The sequence below is a fragment of the Amphibalanus amphitrite genome, unplaced genomic scaffold, assembly GCF_019059575.1.
Source record: "Amphibalanus amphitrite isolate SeventyFive unplaced genomic scaffold, NRLGWU_Aamphi_draft 000191F_arrow, whole genome shotgun sequence".
In the NCBI taxonomy this organism is placed as follows: Eukaryota; Metazoa; Arthropoda; class Thecostraca; order Balanomorpha; family Balanidae; genus Amphibalanus; species Amphibalanus amphitrite.
Window position 1 is genome coordinate 62688 of NW_024881686.1, and position 21976 is coordinate 84663.

At 58.2% G+C, this 21976-nt stretch overlaps 2 protein-coding genes across 10 annotated transcripts in view; one reads left to right on the top strand and one right to left on the bottom strand.

Moving 5' to 3' along the window:
- The first annotated feature begins 151 nt into the window (after window positions 1-151).
- On the top strand, window positions 152-16533 carry LOC122384484 (dual specificity protein phosphatase 3-like). Its single transcript, XM_043371911.1, has 5 exons — window positions 152-297; window positions 1650-1787; window positions 13326-13555; window positions 14225-14336; window positions 15653-16533. The coding sequence occupies exons 1-5, from the start codon at window positions 281-283 to the stop codon at window positions 15753-15755; spliced, it is 600 nt and encodes a 199-aa protein (XP_043227846.1). The 5' UTR covers window positions 152-280; the 3' UTR covers window positions 15756-16533.
- Window positions 16239-21976, bottom strand: part of LOC122384482 (orphan steroid hormone receptor 2-like) — a 20229-nt gene continuing 14491 nt past the window's right edge. For 2 of the 9 annotated variants that reach the window (XM_043371904.1, XM_043371906.1), the window contains 5 exons: window positions 21329-21759; window positions 20976-21095; window positions 19157-19683; window positions 17997-18375; window positions 16239-17218 (listed from right to left, as the gene is read on the bottom strand). In XM_043371904.1, coding sequence (XP_043227839.1) covers window positions 17157-17218; window positions 17997-18375; window positions 19157-19683; window positions 20976-21095; window positions 21329-21759 — 1519 coding nt within the window. In that variant the 3' untranslated portion in view covers window positions 16239-17156. Of the gene's footprint in view, window positions 17219-17996; window positions 18376-19156; window positions 19684-20951; window positions 21096-21328; window positions 21763-21976 lie in introns of all 9 variants that reach the window. The other 7 variants (XR_006257048.1, XR_006257050.1, XR_006257049.1 and 4 more) reach the window with 7 other exon arrangements.

The following is a 21976-nucleotide window of genomic DNA, read 5'->3' on the forward strand; positions in this document are numbered from 1 at the left end:
GACTGACGGACTGACTGACGGACTGACAGCGAGGAGGGAGGGATGGTGTTCCACTGCCCGAGTCACTACCCGTCCCCGGCGGCACAATGTTCTCAAGGGCCGCCTATTAATAGGGCCCGTCGGAGCTGAAGCGGGGGGTCGGGGTCGGGTCGGCCGGTGGTGGCCGCCCACTCTGCGTCCTGCAGTGCCGGCGCAGGGAGCTGTGACCTCAGCGGCTCCCCAGCCGACCCCCGACACACCGGCAGGGACAGCGGAGCGCTGAGGAGCTCGGCGGGTCGCCATGGCGCTCACCAGCAGGTAAGACGAGCTCGGGATCCGTGCATTTGTCGATATGGGACTGTTTGTTTGCAAAATGGGTTTGGAGGGTGATTGTTTTGTTCCTAATCACTACTTTAGGACTGCTGTCTTGATTGTCATCCCCATTTTTATAATTAGGAAGGAATATTGTTTTATTCTCACACCTGATTCTCCATGTTTACTTTCAGTTGCTGATGCGCGTTTGTCCGTGACCTTACATCCAAACCAGATTTATTCCCAATAAGCTCTTGTGTTCTCGCCGGGAGAAAAACAATGGTGGGACTGAACGCACGTTTCTTCCAGCATGTTCTGAGTGGTTTGTGACTCCTCATACATTTGGCTATCGAGCCGCGCCTGTTTTTATGCTCATTAATGTTATCGGATTGAATAGAATCAAGGACGTTTTAGAATCGGCGACTATTGTGTGATGCATCGAGTGACTCGAGTCACGAGCGCAAATATCAGTCTGTCTTCTCTCTCCCCCTCTCCCTCTCTCCTCTTTACTCCCTCTCTCTCTCTCTCTCTCTCTCTCTGTCTCTGTCTCTGTCTCTGTCTCTGTCTCTGTCTCTGTCTCTGTCTCTCTCTCTCTCTCTCTCTCTCTCTCTCTCTCTCTCTCTCTCTCTGTCTCTGTCTCTGTCTCTGTCTCTCTCTCTGTCTCTCTCTCTCTCTCTCTCTCTCTCTCTCTCTCTCTGTCTCTGTCTCTCTCTCTCTCTCTCTCTCTCTCTCTCTCTCTCTCTCTCTCTGTCTCTGTCTCTCTCTCTCTCTCTCTCTCTCTCTCTCTCTGTCTCTCTCTCTGTCTCTGTCTCTGTCTCTGTCTCTCTCTCTTTCTCTCTCTCTCTCTCTCTCTCTCTCTCTCTCTCTCTCTCTCTCGCTCTCGCTCTCGCTCTCGCTCTCGCTCTCGCTCTCGCTCTCGCTCGCTCTCTCTCTCTCTCTCTCTCTCTCTCTCTCTCTCTCTCTCTCTCTCTCTCTCTCTCTCTCTCTCTCTCTCTCTCCCTCTCATCAATGGCCCTGGCCACTTGGAGCGGCGCCCGGTATCTGAACCGCGGCCGATCGTATGCAGCCTTGAACCCGGGCCTTGGATGACGCGCATCGATCTAACCCCGCTGTGCGGCCGCCGGCGGCCCGCTCCCACCGACCTGACCGCCCCGACCTGACGATGGAGTACCACCAGCTCCACCGCGAACCGGGCTGTACCTCGGGACTGGTCCAGGTCACGCCAGTCTTCACTGTGATACTGACCATGACCTTGGCCGTGACTCTGACTTTGACCTTGACTGTGACCCAGCTCGTGACCTTGTGCCTGACCCAGCTTGTGACCTAACATGACCTGACCTGATCCCTCCGCTCGGCAGAACGGCATGGCGCGACATCCGCTCGCCGCTGACTGTGGCTGACCTGCGCGCTATGCTGGTGGCGCCCTCTCGCGGCGTCATCGCCTTCCCATCGCGGCCGTACGACGAGGTCTACCCGGGCATCATCATCGGAGACTGGTGAGAACTGATGACCGTGGGTCGGTCACCAGCTCATGACACAATGGGGTTAACGACCACTCGGCTGTAATCAATAACCCAATGTTGATTCAGGCGCACGGAATTGTAAGCAACATTTGATATCGAAAACAACATGTTGCGTAATCGGTCATGTCCTTATATGTCAGTAATCAGCATTCGTCCAGTAAGCTGCGGTATGGCCAGCCTTTTTGACCTCACAACCTCACCCCCTCATGATCAGTGGTCTCGTGATTCAACAACCGTTCGACCAAGTATGTGATTAGACTTATAATGTGGTATCTGATCTCTGAGCTTGTACGCCGTTGTGTACATTCCGCTCCTTCTATACTGGTTTGCGGGGGGCTGTGGGTTGTCATCTGACCCTCCATAATGACCTCACCGCCGTGGGTGGTTTGTTTTCGTACATCGCTCCGTGACTCACGGTCCGCCCGTTCCGTGACGGCCATCCTCGCGGTCTGTCGAGCGTGCCGTGAACACCCGGTGACCAAAAACAGTAGGCCGGATGGCTCCTTAATGAGTTGACATTCGGCTGGCCCCGTGCCAGGGACGGAGTGACTCAAATTGACGCTGTGACGGCTCGGACAGCGGCACTGGCAGACACGGACGGAAGATATCCGTATACACTAGCAGAAACACACACCAGCCTCATGGGGACACCCGGACGGACACAGAGACGGACAGACATCAGCTGTTGCTGTTGCCATGCATTATATAAAGCCCTGCCTGGCCCGCTGGTTATCATCTGATCAAAGCTGCAGCGCCGTCGCGGCACTACTGTAGTGCCCTCGCAAAGTGCCCTCGTTTAGCTTTCGTCATGCTTTATTCACTTTACCATAAACTGTCATTATGTAAGTACAAAACACGGGTCCAGCCCCGGACGCTCGTCGAACGCTACATTGGTATCCGTCATGTCCCTTAGCAACTGACGACTCAGTGGCTGCGTACGGGTAGGCCAACGACGCGGCTGGGACAAGATATGGGGGCAAGGTATGCATTCTCTATCCTGAGGATGTAGGACTGAGGTTAGACCTCGGGTCTGTTCGACTCGGACTCTGTTACTCCGAGCCTGGTGACTTGAGACTGATGGTCAGACGGCTCTATAGGGGGTACACTGACGGGTAGACCCCGTGAGGTGATGGTTCGGCTCCGACAACGACTGACGGTCAGCTATGTACCAGTGGCGCCTCTGGCGGCCGGTACGGAACTACCGGTCCGCGCCGGCGGGAGCTCGGTACTTTTTCGGTATCCGATGCACGCCTTTGTGAATGTTGGTAAGCATCACCGCCTTGTCGATTCAATGAGGTGACCATAACAGGCAAATTTAAGGATTTTATTCACTTTGACATCTTGGTCATGACAGGGTAGGTAGCCGTCAAAACGTGATGAATAGCCGGCCAACCACCACTGACCGCTCCACCGCGCTCTGCCTGCCTCTGCTCCGCTCTCTGCACGTGACCCACGTGCTGAACGCGGCGCACGGGCGCGGCGGCGCACTATGTTTTAACTCGGGACCAAAACTGGCCAGGGCTCATAACTAAGAAACTATATAAGATACAGACATGTTTTTGGGCTCAAACGAAACGTTGGAGACTACCGATCATTTAAAGTGCAAAATGTGTCGGACCAGATGCTTATGTACTTGTTTATGACGTCAGAAGTGTCACGAAACATATAAAAATATTGTCATGTTCTAGCTATGAATGCACGAACATTTAGGTATCTGTAAATTTAGAGTAATCGCAAGTCTGAGCAAGGCTCATCGACGAGGCAAGTCAAGTTTGAGGACATGACCTTGTTAATTAGCGTTGATGACCTCAGGTGACCTTGAATACTCTAATAGGTATAGGACTTATTCATATATGTAGGACCTACAATCTTTATATTTATTTAAAAAACATTTCCAAACGTATATTTTGATATCAACTTGATTTTAACCCGGTCTCCACTTTAGTAAGTCCAGAGTCTTGTATGTTTTACGTCACATGACTCACGGGCAGATCCAGCTAATCCGTTTGGAGAGGGCAGAAGTTTCCGACCCATTCGGTGACCCCGACCCACCGCCGCGCCGGTGACTTTACAACGCTTCACTACGTCTGCAATATGAATGCGTGCAGTTCAGGGAGTTCCATCTGTTATCAGCATACCGAGTTAAATAATGAGCAGCGAGCGGTCAGCTCCATCCCTCAGAATGGTTGTGACGGAAAGACCTGCTTTTCGTCCAGATAGGCATCGACGCCGTATTATAGGTAGGTATTTATCATCACCAAAAGCTTTGGGAGCGACAAACGGATAGTTTTGCCCACACGATTCAGCTATGGGGAGGGCAAATACCCACTATGCCCTTCACTGGATCCGCCATGGCATGACGTGAAATGGTAGAATGTATCCCAAACATCTTACCAATTCCTATTGTATGGTGCGTTATGTACCATGCAACGTGCACGTAAAAGCACTTCATTGCCATATACTCGTATTACTGCAGCAAACGGACACTTTTTCATAAAGGTGGACACTGGACAGCACTAATGATACCATACCACCTACATCGAACGTATTAATACTGACTGAAGAGGCCGATAGTAACCCTGCCGAACGCAAACAGGTGATGGACGATCAAAAGCCGATCATCGTGATCAGCGATGCGTGCTGTGGCAGGTCTCATACAGTCACCTTTCAGTTCACAGTCCCATCTCAAACTGGGCACAATGAATATTTAATTGCGCTCCATCAGGTACAAAAATATGTTTATAAACTACCAAGCAAGCATGAGTAGCGACCATACAGCTCCAGAGCCCATCTATGAATTTGCTGCAATAGCCATGGGGTGGAAAGTTCCTGTTATAGACCAGGTACTATATATAAGTATACACAATTAATTACACCGATAATAATGTTAATATTTAAGAAATGTATGTTTCATAGGAATGCTAGCAGTTTTTGAATGAACAACTGTCATTCACCGACATTGTCTGGTCTCTGGTTCCGGAGACCCTTTGTTTTCTTCTCGCGACACATGAAAATGCAACTGGCACGTGTCGTGGGGGGTCGTGCCGTCAGCTGATTACGCCCCAGGGTACGGCAGGTCGCACACAGGTCGGCGACCTTCCATGGGCCACCAACTCGTCACAACAGACGAGAGAATGAACGAGGAGTACTAGCATTTTCCCTTAACGCACGCTAGGACCCGTCCCATGGCTCAGCAGGAGCAGACATGATTCATTCAAAAAAGTGTTCACCCCCAACACCGGCGCACTCAGGCGCAGCTGAAATTTTGAGGACATGTAGACAAATCCTTGACCCACAGTGTGGTGGTAGTCTGAGACCGTACACTAGCGTACAATTTTTTGTAGCTCTATAAGAACATTGACATTTTTCAAAAAAGTGTGGCAATGTAAGGGCTGACGGAAATCAATAAATGCAACACCTATGTGCAATATAATTGTATAAATTATGACTCATTACAAAGCCAAAAGTTCGCGCTATCGTTTGGTACCCAAATTATGTAGTTGTGTCAATCCAAAGCTCGAAGATGTTGACGTGGAGCAAGGCGACTGTTTCTGCGTTTGTTCGCCGAAGTTTAGCTTTTGAGAGTTGTCTGACTTTGTTGTACATTTTCAACGTTTTCAAAAGTAAAGAGAATAAAAGTTTCCGTCGTTAAAGATGCTCTGATCATTTTTGCACACGATAGTGGCCAAATGAAAACGTTTAAAAATAGTCGATATTTCGCGTCCTGGCCAGTTTTTGGCCAGAGTTAAAGGGACCCTCCCACCTTCAAAAAAGTTTATGAATTGGCATGAAAGTGATGTCGCTCGGTTCAGAAAGAGCGAAAACGAATATCTACCAAATTTCACCGAAAAATATTCACCGGTTTTCAAGATATTAGACTTTTACTTTTGTTTACTTTTTTGGGATCTCTGTTGTTTCTAGCGACTTTATTTTAGAAGTGCGGCGTTTGCGGCAGATGTTGCGCGCAAATAGCATATACCACCGCGTGCTACAAAACGTTTTAGTCAAACATTTAAAAATCGTTAGATATTTGCGCTGACGTCACACATTCAGAGGGGTATTCCTAAGCATTAGCCCCTCTGAATCAAAATGCTGCAATTTTGAAATTCAATATTTCCGATTTAAGACATTTCTCGATGTTGTGAGTGCCGAAACCGGTAATTGTGAGCCAGGGACCCCATTTTGGCTATCTCAACTCAAATCTAATGTTAAGGTGGGAGGGTCCCTTTAAAACACGGTGCGGCGGCGCGGTCTGTGGCGTGATACCGGGGTCGTGGTATCCCGTCCCCGGCGCCGATGTTGGAGACGGTACCTGGTCCGGGCTGTACCGGGCCCCGGACTGTACCGGGCCTCACTGTCAGAGGCGGGACGACAGGGGGTCTGGGGACGGAAGGACCGGGTGGGCTCTCGCGCTGTGTGACTGGGAGTGTGCGGTGGCCCGTCTCGCGTGTGCAGTGGCCCGTTTCGCGCTATCGGACAAATACAAGCTATTTCGGCCTTACCATGGCTGGAGACGAGGTGCCATCAGTGTCCGCGAGTGCAGTGAGCGCGGGTGCCTTGGACGTCCGCGTGATCGCGGAGTTTGACGGCACCACAGACGTGGTAGAGTGGTGGACCCGCGCGGAACTGTTGTGCGCCCACCGTGGCGTGGACTTTGGAGCGGTGGTCCCCCTGCGTCTCACCGGTGGAGCCTTCGCCGTGTGGGCTCAGCTGCCGGTCGATCATCGAGCCTCCCTGGCAGCCGTCAAGTCTGCCCTCTTTGCGGCGTTCGCCCTGGACAGCTTCGCGGCTTACGATGCCTTCGTCACTCGTCGTCTTCAGCCGGGCGAGTCCGCCGACGTCTACCTGGCGGACCTGCGGCGGCTGGCTGAACTGTTCGGTGGCGTGCCGGACCGGACCCTGTCCTGTGCATTCGTGAACGGGCTGCCGGACGCGGCAAGACAGGTGATTCGCGCCGGCTCGCGCGCCGAGGCGTTGGACCTTCCCAGCGTGGTCGCGCGAGCGCGCGCCGTCCTCAGTGACGACCGCGTGGCAACGGTGGCGGCGGCGACGGCAGCGCCTCCACGCGGAGGGGGCGGAAGCCGCGGTGGAACGCAGGACGCGGAGGCGATGATGGCGGCGCGCGTCCCGAGACGGCCGCGCTCGCGCCGGTGCTGGGCGTGCGGCCGGCTGGGCCACCTGGCGGCCGGCTGCCCGCAGGGAAACGGCACAGGGAGCGGTGCGTCAGCGCCAGCGCCGTCTCCTGCGCAATAAGAGGAGCGCTGCCCATAATCAGGTTGCCGCTGAATGGAGGACTCCGAGACGTGCTTGTCGACACGGGTTGTACGCATAACCTCGCTCACGTGGACATTTGTGATCAGTGGGACCGGCAGCGCTTGCTGATCACGACAATGGGTGGTCACGCTGTTCAGGCACTAGGCGTGGGAGTCGTGACGGTTGGCCGCGTCGGTGGCGACAGTGTCTTGCCTGTGCTAGTGGTGGCGTCGCGGCCAATGGGTGTGGACATGATTCTCGGAATGACGGGCATCTCCGCCCTCGGCGGAGTGAGCGTGAAAGGGCCGGGGGATGTGAGGATCGACGCGGTTTCAGAGAGGGTCCCAGTGCGCCCGGCGGGGATCAACAGAGCAGTGGCGCGCCCAGGTGGTGTCGCGGGGGTGGCAGTGCGCTCGGCCCCGGCTACGCAAGGATACGGCGGGGCAGTGGCGCAGCCAGGCGAGGCGCCGGCGGCGGCGCGTCCAGCCCGGGCGGCGCAGGTGATCGGCGGGACAGTGGAGCGCCCAGGCGCCGGCGAGGCAGCGGCGGCGGGCCCGGCCCGGGCGGCGCAGGTGATCGGCGAGACAGTGGCGCGCCCAGGCCGCGGTGGCGAGGCGGCGGCGGCCGGCCCGGCCCGGGCAGCGCAGGCGATCGGCTGTGCAGCGGCGCGCGCAGGCGGCGGCGAGGGAGCAACGGATCGCCCCGCTCAGGCAGGCCAAGTGACCGGCGGAACAGTGGCGCGTCCAGGCGGCGCCAAGGTGGCGGCGGTGGAGCCGGCCAGGGCAGCCTCGGCATCGCGCGGAGAGGGGGCGGGGCTTGGTAGCGCCGCAGCGACTGCGTCACAGGACCCGGCCGGCCCGGCGACCGGGCATACCATGCGCGGGCCCAGAGTGGGCGGGGCATCCACCGCAGAGCTAGTGGCCGACGCGAAAGACTTCACGGCGAGGTTCGATGTTAATACACGCAGTTGGACAGTGGCCTGGAAGTGGGCGGACGGAGTCGCACCAGACTGTCTGACCAACCGGGTCGCCGAGTACCGCGTGCCACCGTCAGCGCGGCAGGAGTATGACGAGGAGCTCGAGACGTGGCTGAGGAACGGCTGGCTGCAGCCCTACAATGAAGCAGAGGACGGTCCGCCGCGCGGCCTCGTGCCCTTGATGGCCGTCCCACAAGCAAAGAAGGTGCGCCCTGTACTGGACATGCGAGAGCTGAACGGTCACGTAGCTGCATACACCGCCGACTCGGACGTGTGCGCCGACCGCCTGCGGAAATGGCGCCGCCACGGCCGGCGGGTGGCCGTCGTAGATCTGCGGCGAGCGTACCTGCAGCTGCGTCTCGACCGGAAGCTGTGGCCGTATCAGACAGTGATCATCCGTGGTGAGCGATTCTGTTTGACCCGCCTTGGTTTTGGACTTAATGTAGCGCCGGCCGTGATGAAAGCGGTGGTGCGGCTCGTCATGGCGCAGGATGCAGCAGTGGAGCGCGCCGTCTGTCCGTATGTGGACGACCTGCTTGTGGATGAGGCTGTCGTCAGTGCTGAGCACGTGGTCGAGCACTTTGAGCGTTTTGGGCTCGAGTGCAAGCCACCGGCACGCGCCGAGGACGGCGCTCGGATGTTGGGACTCCACGTGCGGCGTGTGGCGGGTGAGCTGCGGTGGTCTCGTGACAGTGCTGTCCCCGACCCGCCCGACCGTGTGACGCGCCGATCGGTATTTGCATGGTGCGGCAGGCTGGTGGCGCACCTCCCCGTCTGCGGCTGGCTGCGACCCGCCGCCGCCTGGGTGAAACGGCGCGCCAATGCCGTCACGCGCGGCTGGGATGACGTCACGACCGACGCGCTCCTGCAGTCTCAGATCTCGCACGTGCACTCCCGGCTGCTAGCGGCGGACCCGGCGCGGGGCCAGTGGTGCTGGACCGGGGATCAGGCAATCGTCTGGACAGACGCCAGCTCGATCGCGGCTGGAGTGGTCATCGAGACACCGTGCGGTGGCGTGATGGAGGACGCCTGCTGGCTCCGGCCCGGCGATGCCGCAGCGACCCACATAAACATGGCCGAATTGGATGCCGCCGTTCGCGGCTTGAACCTGGCCGTGGCGTGGGGCGTGACAAACATCGACCTAAGGACAGACTCGGCGACAGTGCACCGCTGGGTGGACGACGCGCTCAGCGGCCGCGCCCGCCTCCGGACGAGAGCGGCCGGTGAGATGCTAATCAGACGCCGTGTCGACCTCATTCGACAGCTAGCCAACGAACTGGAGCTCAGGGTCACCGTCACGCTGGTTCGCTCGGAGGAGAACCTCGCCGACGCCCTGACGCGAGTGCCGAAGGAGTGGCTGCGTGACGAGTGTGAAGAGAGCAAGATGTCGGTGACGGCCGATGACGGAGCCGGCGACTCGGCCGCCCGTGGGCAGGTGGTCGTTGGTGCTGGTGCTGCAGATGCCGTCAGGTCGTCTGTGCAATCGGTGCACGAGCGGGCCGGTCACCCTGGCGTTCGTCGGACGCTGTTTTTCGCGCGGCGAGATGTGTCTCGAGACGTGACGAGGGCTCTGGTGCGCGCGGTCGTGACGACTTGTGATGTGTGCCGATCGATAGACCCGGCGCCTGTGCGGTGGCGGCACGGCTCGCTAGAGGTGGCGGCAGTATGGGAGCGCGTCGCGATGGACGTGACCCACCACCAGGGGCGGAGCTACCTAACCGTCATCGACTGCGGGCCCACGCGGTTCACCGTCTGGCGCCCGCTCGGCCGTGCCGACGCAGTGGAGGTCACCGACCACCTGGAACAGATCTTCCTTGAGCGCGGCGCGCCCAAAGAAATACTGGCAGACAATGACACGGTGTTTCGGGGCCGGCGACTCGCCTCGCTCGTGGCACGGTGGGGCATTGCCCTGAGATTCCGCGCCGTGCATGAGCCGGGCGGCAATGGCGTAGTGGAACGGTGCCATCGAACTGTCAAGGTGATCGCGGCTAGGAGGCGGTGCGCTGTGTCCGAGGCCGTCCACCTCTACAACGTCACTCCTCGTGACGGCCGGACGGCGGACACCGCGCCAGCGGCCGGGGTGTACCGCTACGCGGTGAGAGACTGCGTCCGCCCAGGGCATACGCCAGTCGATACCGACGGGGATGGCGCCCAGCCTGCGCCAGCGCTGACTCAGCCGACCGACACCCGGCTCCGGGTAGGGGACCGTGTGTGGGTGCGGCGCCGCGGCACCCGCTGTACCGAGACGTCTCGGCGCGGGACGGTTACGGGCGAGCTCTCAGAACAGGTGCTGGAGGTGGACGGCGTTCCGTGGCACGTCCGTAACCTGCGACCGCGGTACGAGACATCCTCGGACAGCGGGGATGACAGTGAAGAGGCCGACGAATCGCCGCCACTGCTCGTTGGCTCCCCGCCGGCCGCACTGCGAGCTGAACATGACGCGCCGAACGGGGCGGCGCCCCCCGATGAGCCACAGACTGAGTCACACGGGATAGATGGGACGGTGCCGCCTGGCGAGGGGTCGGAACCGTTTTCGACGGAAGGGGAGCCGGCGGAAGCGGCAAATATCCCCCCGCCCCGTCACAGTGAGCGTGCCCGGCGACCGCCGCCGCCGTGCAGCTGCTGCACCCAGCCGGAGTGATGACTCTTACGTGAGCGGTGAGCACATGTGCGCTTGATATTGTTTTGTTTGTTTGTATTGTTTGTATTATGTGTTTGTATTGCCGTATCGTATGTTTGTATGATCGTATGTATCGCCGTGCAGCTGCTGCACCCAGCCGGAGTGATGACTCTTACGTGAGCGGTGAGCACATGTGCGTTTGATATTGTTTTGTTTGTTTGTATTGTTTGTATTATGTGTTTGTATTGCCGTATCGTGTGTTTGTATAATTGTATGTATGATTCTTGAAAATCAGGGGGAGGTGTGGCGTGATACCGGGGTCGTGGTATCCCGTCCCCGGCGCCGATGTTGGAGACGGTACCTGGTCCGGGCTGTACCGGGCCCCGGACTGTACCGGGCCTCACTGTCAGAGGCGGGACGACAGGGGGTCTGGGGACGGAAGGACCGGGTGGGCTCTCGCGCTGTGTGACTGGGAGTGTGCGGTGGCCCGTCTCGCGTGTGCAGTGGCCCGTTTCGCGCTATCGGACAAATACACGGTCTCCTTGCGGGGTCACGTGGCGACCTCAGCCGGCTACTACAGCGAGCTCGGCGTCCAGTTCCTGGGCCTCAGCGCCCTGGACGTCCGGGGATTCGACATCTCCGTCCACTTCGACAAGGCGGCTGAGTTTATTGCCGGAGCGCTCAGAGACGACGGTGGGAGGGAGTGGTGGTCTGGCCGAGACGCCGCTTCAGCTGACTGCAATTGCTGTCCGGGCTTCAGCTAACGGCATGGGACCCGCGTTATATGCCCTGAGTGCTCTGTATGAATAATGATGGCTGTCGCGTGAGTGGCAAAGCTGATGCGCGCTGTGGACTGTCCTCTAAGCCTGGCTTTGGCCGCCTGTTGTTTGGTCCGAGACTGAAACCCCATCTGTGTCGCCGTGTGGCTCGCTTTTGGTGGCGTCACAGCTCTGCACAAACACACACACCGCTGACACACCAATCGTGCGACTGCACCTGGGTGCACTGCGCCGTGCGAGTCAGCTATTCCGACCGCCGTGTGCTTGACTCCCTGCCTTGGTGTCTCGCAGATGTGTCGTCATAATGGCACAGCGCACACAGAATGAAACCAGGTTTGAACACAAGAAAGAGGTATCCTTCCAGAGGAACGAAATCGTTGGGCGATGGAGCAGACCACTTCTACAAGACGGTGCGTTTTCTGTCACTGTTAGGAGACTGAGGCGCCCAGTTTGGACGGAATACAGGAAGACTGGTAGGTCGAGGTACCGACAGCGCCGGCCAAGGTGGTCACAACACTCGCCAGACCAGGTCGCTGCAGGAGCGGCACGATCACTATATCCGCTGTACCCTGCGGTTGACCTGGTCGCCCATCTACCCAGCCAGAAAGGGCCTGCCTCCAATATATGTCAGCTGTCTGTCCTCGGTGGTCTATTCAATGCACCGGCCCGGTGCGGTGTCGTGACGGCTAATAAACGACGGACTCTAGCATATGACCCAGAGGCGCCCCCAGCGGCCGGACTGGCGACTGAGGGTGGGTCGGACCTCACCACTTCATTGCCAACAAGGGCGCTCTCATTGTCGGCGGGTGGACTATGACAGCTTCCATTGTGTACAATCTCAGTAGGTGGGCTTTTCCATTTCCAATCATTTTCCTGTCAAACATTCTTCCAATCCAGGATTTGCTTTCGCAAGACATGCATATTGCATGTATCTTTCGGCCGTTCTCTCTCGCTGCCGTTAGATCTGCTCTAGATCTAGGTGACAGATGCCGCCGGGCGCCGGCCTGTAGCCTTTGAAGGCCATACCACTGCTCCTCTGCTGTTTGTGAGTCCTGCCAGTCATTCCCTGCACCGTCCCGCTCCCACCCCAGACCGGACCGTGTATGTGCGGCGGTGTCCGACTGCGGCAGACCGTGAGGGTGCACAGAGGACGGTTATACGGCCATCGCTGAGCGGGCCGGTCACGTGAACGGTCACGTGCCAGTCGACCCCCCCCCCCCCGACCCCCAGCGGACGGGTCGACTCCAGGGCCGATGTACCCGCTGACCTCAATAATGACAGCTCTGGGTAATGAGCTAGCACGAGGCGGTGGAAGGGAGCAAACAGAAAGTGATTTCAATTAAGGCATCACAGTTACCGTTGCGGACTTCAAAAATGACAGCTGTTCCAGGGGCTGAAAGCATGCATTGCGACCAACGACACATGAATATTGTCATGTGAGCAGTAAATATCAAGTACATCATGCACAGCACACGGTCATTTCTTGATAATTTCATAGCTGAATGATCACAGCCATGAACCGGAGCTAACAATAATCACCAACCATTTATTACCCAACGGACAGACCGAACCCACTATTTTGCAATGTGGCTTTGAGTTCGCCTGTAAAGATGGTGCTTATTGGAAACTCTTCGAGTCATGTAACTTCTTGTCAGTTCAGTAACATTAAATGTCTGCAGCATATGAAGTAAGTGTTACAGACATTCTTATTTATTGCTTAATCATGCGCTCTGACGCGAGTTAACTACTACCTGGTATGTAGTTCTGACTTCTGTCCAACCAAGATTATTCAGAGCTCTGATCGTGCCCGGTCCCCTGAGCTGCTGTGGCGACATCTATGTATAGTAGCGATAGTGCTGCCACCTGCACCGGGCTGTCTGCAGCTGGATGGCCACGGACCCGGTGATTCTGGAGTCTCTGCGCGTCTCGGCAGTGCTGAACGCCGCTCAGGGGATCGGCCAGTCGCACCTGGTCGACACCGACTCGTACTTTTACGAGAGCCGCCGGCTGCCGGTCAAGTTTCTCGGTCTGCGCGCCATCGACGCCGACTGGTACCGGCTGGAGGACTGGTTCCAGGTGGCGGCCGACTTCATCCACGAGAGCCGGCGCAGCGGTACGGGCGCACCGCGGCTGCTGCCCCTGTCCCAGACCCCTCCCCGGGCCCTGAGGTCGGCGGGGACCGGTGACCTCGGGTGCGGCGCCGCGGCCGGCGCAGCTGTGAGCGGTCCCGCCGGGACGGCCGACCGGACCCGGCCGCCGGTGCAGCAGCTGATGCATGGCTTCGTCGGCGGCCGGCGGACACGACACGCCTGGCCGGCCGACCCACCGCCGCCGACCGGCGTGGCTCGGTGCTTAGCACCGCTTCCCGGAGCCCGGACCGCGGCCGGACTTTTGCGCCGCCGCCGTGACTCTGGCGCTGTTTTCAGTGCATTGCGTGGTCTTTGTTCATGGCAGCTGCCATCGTAGGTACTAACGGGGGCAAGACATGCCATTATGGTCAAATACCTGCTACTCATATCGCAGTCAGCGATCTAAAAGGCAATCAGATTAAACATCCAATTGAACCGTAACAACGTCATTCACTTGAAATAAAGCATGACGACTGAACTATGTGACTCGGCTGCCATGTTGCCCGTCTTTGTTGGACCGTGGTGGTACTGCGGATCCGGGCCGGTCGACTCTGTGCAGGATCGGCGCCCTGCGGTCGGCGGCCCGGCTCGGCGCGGTCCGCGCACCACCAGCTGACCTTGACCCGCCCACCGGCGGCCGCGACCTGCCGCAGGGAAAGTGCTGGTGCACTGCGTCCAGGGCCTGAGCCGCTCGGCCACCCTGGTCATAGCCTACCTCATGATCAAGCTGCACATGTCGCTGTCGCAGGCCCTGCAGACCGTCAGGTGAGCGAGCTGATCTTACAGTCGGTGTCTGCCGCAGGCCCTGCAGACCGTCAGGTGAGCGAGCTGATCTTACAGTCGGTGTCTGTCGCAGGCCCTGCAGACCGTCAGGTGAGCGAGCTGATCTTACAGTCGGTGTCTGTCGCAGGCCCTCCAGACCGTCAGGTGAGCGAGCTGATCTTACAGTCGGTGTCTGTCGCAGGCCCTGCAGACCGTCAGGTGAGCGAGATCTTACAGTCGGTGTCTGTCGCAGGCCCTCCAGACCGTCAGGTGAACGAGCTGATCTTACAGTCGGTGTCTGTCGCAGGCCCTGCAGACCGTCAGGTGAGCGAGATCTTACAGTCGGTGTCTGTCACAGGCCCTACAGACCGTCAGGTGAGAAGTCGCGGGCCCTCCGAACTGTCAGGTGAAACCGCACACACTGACGGAGGCCTGTGTGACAGAGGACAGGCCTTCCAGACTGTTGAGGTGTGATCTCATGACAGTCAGAGGACTGACAAAGGCCCTACTACAGTCAGTTGAAACCTCACGCACTGACAGGGCGCTGCCACAGGCCCTCCAGACTATCGGCTTAGATCTTACGGACTCTCAGGGGTTGTGAGCTTGTCAGGACACTGGAGATCTGCCATAGGCGACGTAAATAATCAGGTGAGCTTTCCGGTGCCTTCATACTTCAGGTTGATGTCGTCAGGCGAGTGTTGTTGATCTCACAGGCTCAGCCTGTTAGGCAGTTCTCACAGGCTCAAAGTACCAAGTGAGTCAGTTCTCACAGTCTCAGGCTGCCAGGTGAGTCAGTTCTCACATGCTGAGTTCTTCTCACAGACTCGAACTGCCAGGTGAATCAGTTCTCACAGCCCCAGGCTGCCAGGTGAGTCAGCTCCGACAGTCCCCGGGACCCTCGGCGCGTCGTGTCGGTGTCAGGGTCACTTGCAGACCGTTCACTGACTCCTGACGATATCGCAGCCACTGCTAAAGGTCAGATGGGCGCGCTTAGCAGCTGATTAACTAACTGCCCTTCAAGTGCCGCGAGAAAAACCCGTTCTTTGGCTCTGCTCGTCACGATTCCGGCGCAGTTTTCACTTTCAGTGTGACGGCGATGGCTGGAGATGCACTGTTGATTGCCGGGGTGTCTGAGCCGCCGCAATATGTCCAACTATGAAGCAGTATTTCGGCTGCGACTTTTTACCCCGGTTTCCGGTTTAGCAGGCGGACCGTTGAGCCGTTTCTGAGCGGTTCCCAGTGTGGGACCGTTCCGCCCAGCTCGCGGCGCGCGCCCAAGGTCAGACTCGGCTCGTCACTGACGGCCCACTCCTTCCCAGGGCGCGCCGGGAGATATTCCCCAACGACGGCTTCCTACAGCAGCTGATCCGCCTCAACAACCAGCTGATGGACGCGCGACGCGTCAACGTCTCCTGGCTGTGAGCGCCCGGCGGCGGTGGCGGAGAGGGGTGAGCGGCGGCCCCGGCGCCGGAGCAGACTACCTGACCTGTGACCAGAGTCCTCCCTCTGTGACTGATACCTACTGGCCGTCCAACCAGTCGGGCCTTCGGACGGCTCTGAGTGACCCCCTCCCCCTGTCCCATCTACCCCTCTCATCCACCAGTCCCTCCATCCCTCCTCGGCCTGCCGAACGACCCGGATCGTCCCGCCGGGCCCTCCCGACACAGCGCGTGTTCATCGGCTTATTGCCGCCGCAAAAACGTCTTCATTGCGCCACGATTGTCGCAACCCCCCGCCCGCCGCTGAGATGTCAGCATCTGTGCAGTGCTGTCTGTGTGGAAGATCCCAGTGATCGCGGACAGCCAGGGGTGCCGTCCCGATGTGCTGTGATATCGGTGTCTCTCCGCGGCGGCTGAGCCCCGTCAGGTCACACCCCGGCCTGTCAGCGCAGGCCACAGACAGCAGTGATGTTCTCTGAATGTATTTACAGTCACTTCATACAAATGTAGGCATGCTGGGACTAGAAATATCCATCTGTGGACCGCAGGAACACCGTGAAAACATGCACAATTACGCACCGATTTTAAAAACACCGCAAATTTCACTGCCAATTTCCGTGTAAAAAATATGCATTAAAACAAAACAAGACCATAAAAGATGTTCACTTCCCTTGTTCTGTACAAACAACACAAGCGCTCGCGTGAGTGATAATCGAAGAAAACATGCACGAAATGGGAATAAAAACGAACGTCGCCTAACACTCGGACACTGCGTTCCGCACTGATGCCCAAATCGAGATATGGATAATGCGAATCACGTTTAAAAAGGGCCGCCGGGTGAAAAACCGCGCGGCCGGCGGGTCGTCGCCGACCTATCACGCCAGCGGGGGGCGCCATTTTGTACAGTGGTGCCGGGTCAGGGCCGGCCGCCGCCGCCGCGTGCGCCGCGCCTTATGGAGCAGGTACAAAAATAAGCAGCCCGGTGGCGGCCGAGCGGCGGCGGCTGGCCGGCCGGCCGGCGGTGAGCGGGCGCCGGCCGCAGCTCTGACGCCGGCTCGTTGTTCCCTCAATCGCCGAGCGGGTCCGGAACGGCCCCGGAGGGGGACAACCGGACCTCGCACGGCCACACACACTCCAGTACAGCCTCAGAGTCCGGCCGACCCGCCGGACTGGGCCGGAATCAGGACCCGGAGATCAGCGCCGAAACGACAGCCTGCGGTCCGGCCCGGGCGCCGAGTCCGGACTCGGAGCGGACTCCGAGTCCTGGACGCGTCACTGAGCCGGGCGGCTCACTCGGAGGGGTTTTCTGAGCAGGGCGACTCACTCGGAGGGGTTCACTGAGCTGGAGCGACTCACTCGGAGGGGTTTTCTGAGCTGGAGCGACTCACTCGGAGGGGTTTTCTGAGCAGGGCGAGTCGCCGCTGGGGCTCGACTGTTCGGTGCCGCCTGGAAAACACACAGGGGCAGACCGTTACACCGGGGTCGGGAGGGAGCTCAGCATCGAGGGCTTGCTGGCGCGTACAAAACCAGCACAGAAAAGTGGAACGATGCTGAACGCAGGTGTTTACTTTTCGCGCTGCGAGCGATAGCGAATGCATGGTTGTGGAACAGATTGGTCGACTTAACTCGGGTGACGACTGACAACCGTAGTAAACAGATAGATCCCACGACTGCCAGTAAAAAAGGCACTAAGGAGATAACAAATTAGTAATGCACAGCACTCAAATGACCTTGATCATCCGTACCATGGCGGCATGCGGTGCGTGGTCATATCCTAGCGAGACTCAGTGATCATATCAATTACCAGTTGGTGATCTCACCGCCCGCCCAGTTCCCGTCCCTCCGCCGCTCTCACCGATATCGTCTGCGTCCCCCCGGATGGTGTGCGGATGATCCCCTGAGCCCCGTCCTTCCCCATCTATTCCCACCACTCCTCCGTTTCTCTCACCGATATCGTCGGCGTCTCCGCGGATGATGTGCGGATGATAGCTGACCCCTGTCCTTCCCCACCTATTCCCACCACCCCTCCCTCCCTCTCACCGATATCGTCTGCGTCTCCGCGGATGATGTGCGGATGATAGCTGACCCCCGTCATTCCCCACCTATTCCCACCACCCCTCCCTCCCTCTCACCGATATCGTCTGCGTCTCCGCGGATGATGTGCGGATGATAGCTGACCCCCGTCATTCCCCACCTATTCCCGCCACCCCTCAGTTTCTCTCACCGATATCGTCGGCGTCTCCGCGGATGATGTGCGGCAGCAGCTCCTCAATTCGCGCCTGGTTGGCCGACACGGGCCCCGTCAGCGGGATCTCCGGGAAGAACAGGTGGTCGACGGCCAGCGGGCTCATGCCGCGCAGCGCCGGCAGCCGCAGCAGCAGCAGCTCCAGCCGGTCGGGCTCTGCGCTCCGCTCGGCCGTCAGCTGGCGCAGGCCCTCCAGCGCCTTGCTCTGGAACAGCTCGAGCTGGCGGCGCGAGGCCGGCTCCTGGCCGTCCGGGTGGAACAGAACGATGGCGCGCAGGTGCGCCAGCTCGGCGGCAGACGGCGAGAGCCGCCGCACGCTGGCCACAAACTCCTGGATCATGTACAGGTGCTGCGTGACCTGTGTGGGAGATAAATGGACGGACTGCTGTCAAAGATTTGTCAACACGGCGAACAAAGCATACGACTGGCTCGAGCGTGACGAAGGATATTCGGAGAGGACGGGCCGGAGATGAGGGAAGCACTGGGAGACCCGACGAAGCTGGTGGAGCTCCTGAGGCGGCTGGGCCGCCTGTGAGGCGTCCCCCCGTATGGCTTCCAGCCAAGGGCCGGAAGCGCTTCAACTTCAACTTCAACTGGCTCGAGCGTGGATTGGACGTAGCAAACTCTGGGGCTGAGGTTTGGAGATGCGGCTTAAGTATGCACAAAAAGTTTGAAGTTCAAAATCCCAATTGCATGGTTGGGTCCGCCGCGCCGTCAAAGACTTAACATCAAGCTCATGTGCTGATGTATATCACCCTACATCAGAGACTACATCAGATATGCCCTGACATCGCGCCTTCCAGCAATCATAGAGAGATTTACTCCGCAACATGCTACGTCACGTGAGATAAAATCATCTTATACGGCTTGCAACGACTTAAGTTCATATCTTTTCATCAAGCATTTAACTGCTTTAATGCTTCTCAACGTCAAGCATCTCATTGAAACCCCCATATTTGGTTGAAAGCCCGTCATTTTCAAGTTTACTACACGTTAGATAAATACTCTTTAAGGAGGATAAAAGGGGACTTTTAAATGCCTAGAACATTCGCCTTGTCCCGGGAGTCCGGGACCCGTTGGTTCTCCACCCGTGACATGGAAGTGCCCCGACCCCCCACCGCCCCTCTTGCGCCACTGACCAGTCGGAGCCGCGAGACGGGCGTCTTCCTCTCGTGGACGGAGGTGGACAGGTGGTGTGTGACGGCCGTCAGCAGCCGCGGCAGGTCCAGCGCCTCGCGACACTGCACCAGCGCCAGCATGAACAGCTCGGCCCAGCGCGCGCGCGCCAGGCTCTCCTGCACGTCCGAGGCCAGCACCTGGAAGGCGGCGATGCTCTTGGCCCAGTTGACGATGGTGATGAGCACGCGCGAGCCGATCTCTGTGATGTAGGACGAGTCGAGCGTGCCGCTGAACGGCGGCGGCGTCACCGAGAAGGCCAGCGGCGCGCCCTCGAGCAGCGCGCCCTCCAGCGCCACCACGCCCGAGTCGCCGCCGTCGCCCTCGTCCGACTCCAGGATGCGGGTCAGACGCTCCACCACGCGGCCGACCGCCTCCTTGTCGCGCTCGTCGGAGGCGGCCGCGGAGAGGGGCGGCGGGGGCGCGGCGGCCGCCGGACCGCCCTCCGTCCGACCGTTCTCCGGGACTGGCGACACGGCGCCGGAGCCGACTGGGGAGGCAGAGGAGCAGAGGGGTCAGAGCTGTCTGTGGGCGGAGGGGTGGGGTTAGAGCCGATTGGAAAAGAGGGTTTAGATGGGCGGAATATTAGACGAGCTACCGGAGGGCAGAAGGGTGGGATCAGGACCGACTGGGGGCAAGGAAGGAGTCTTTCTACCCGAGAGGAGGCGAGGGTCGTGCCGGTGGGTGGGTGCGCGAGGAGAGACCGTCAGATGTCCAAGTGTGCATCTACATCATAACCTGACCACACAGGCCACGCGATACTGGCCGGGTCCATGTCTAACTGGGTGATAAAGGAGATTTGATTATGCAATCAATAAGCGACATCGAGTTTCAAGATATTGGTATCCGAATCAGGTTTTAGAAGATTCCAGCAATAATAAACGCTTTATGAAGGAGCCTGAAACATGTGATGGGTACTGATGACACCTCAGAATTCCGACCGCTCCCGGCCAGTGGTGGCGGTGATGGGACGACTCACACGCTGACATCCGAGCTCTCCGAGCTGACAGATGGCGCGACATACAGGCTTACACTGCTCATTGCAACAGAACATCTCTAAATCAAGGTCAGGGCCGCCCTGCTCACTGACAGCCCGGCGACGGTAAGACCGCGGGGCCCACCCGAACCGACCCTGTGACCGTGGCCTGGCGCTCTGACAGGATAGGGTGCCCCGGCGTCTGAACACAGGTCGGCTGGTCAGCCGGTCCGATCTCGGAGGGGAGGCCGGGCGCAGTTCGGTCCACCGAGGGCGATGGACACCGGCCGGTGGCGAGGATTAGGACGGAGTTTCAGAATTTCAACACGACGTCTAACTAATTGAGTTACCGGCCAAACATGCTGGCGCCAGAGCGGACGTCACAAGGTTACACATGAAACGAGAGCATGTAAATAACAGGGGAAATATTCATGAAGCTATGAATGCAATGTGTTACCCACCATTCAACCAATCCAAGGCGCAAAAAAGACAGACGAAAAGAATCCAATGCTGAGTGCTGACAGACGATTCTATCATCGATATGGAAGAAAAGTAAGCGTGCTTAAAAGGACCTCAAACAGAAAACATTCAGATAGTTTCAGAGATAGGTAATACTGGACGCTACAAAAAAAAAACCAACACCAAGTGATGCACTAACACGACTCAACAGTTTGAAGGGCATTCCAAGAAAACACTAAGACTTAGCGTCGGATTTATCGAAGAAAGAAGTGAATAAAAAAAGGCGTGTGAAAGGAAATAACCCCAAAACCAAGCATGCGTACCTCCATAAACTGGCTGAGTCTTACTTTTTCCTTGTATCTTGCCATATCCTCGCTGCACCACATTCGACTCCATGATGGAGTTGATTCGGTCCTGAAGCGTGAAGCGTGGATTTGACATGTCTGGAGAATTGCGGCTGCCGTTGCCTGGAAAAGGAGCGCGAGTCTTTCAGCACATGATACTCCTGTGAAAAAGATCCCATTTTGAGCTCAGTGCTATTACATACTAACTAATATGAGCTGTATGTCGGTATTTCCGTTGGCAGTCGTTTCCAGCAATGTTTAATGACTTATCACACTATAAGGATGCCTCAATATACCTTCATCCACACCAAAACCGTCCACGTCCCCACCCCCAGCCGCGCTGGCCGCGCACTCACCCGACTCGGCGCGCGGCGTCCGGACCTCGGCGGCCAGGTGCGGCAGGCTCTCGTAGTAGCGCTGGTAGCCCTGGCTGCGTAGGTCCTTCAGGTCGCTGCGCATCCCCATTTTTAGACACTTCTGCAGTCGGCAGTACTGGCAGCGGTTGCGGTGGTACTTGGTCACCTCGCAGTCCTTTGTGCCGCGGCATTGGTAGCCCAGCTGTTTGCGGATGGAGCGCTTGAAGAATCCCTTGCAGCCCTCGCAGCTGATGGCGCCGTAGTGTCGGCCCGAGGCGCGGTCGCCGCACACCACGCACATGTCGATGTTGACGGCGGCAGAGGAGGTGGTGAGCCGGTCAGTGAGCAGGTCGGTGATGGGCGCGCCGGCGTCCAGCTCCTTCAGCCGCGCCGCCCAGTCGGCCGTCAGGGACATGTTGGGCAGCGTCGTGCTGCTGGAGAGAGGAGGCGGGGGAGGTCAGAGAAGGGTATGGACGGCAGAAAGGGCGTCAAACGGACCGAGTGGTGACCAAATTAGATACCGACCACCGGAGAGGGACACATCTACAGACTCATGTCGGGGAGGGGCACAAGATACATACGGTGGGAGAGGGCGACATCACAGAGGGGCACAAGGCACAGACTAAAGTCAAATGTGAACACAATGCA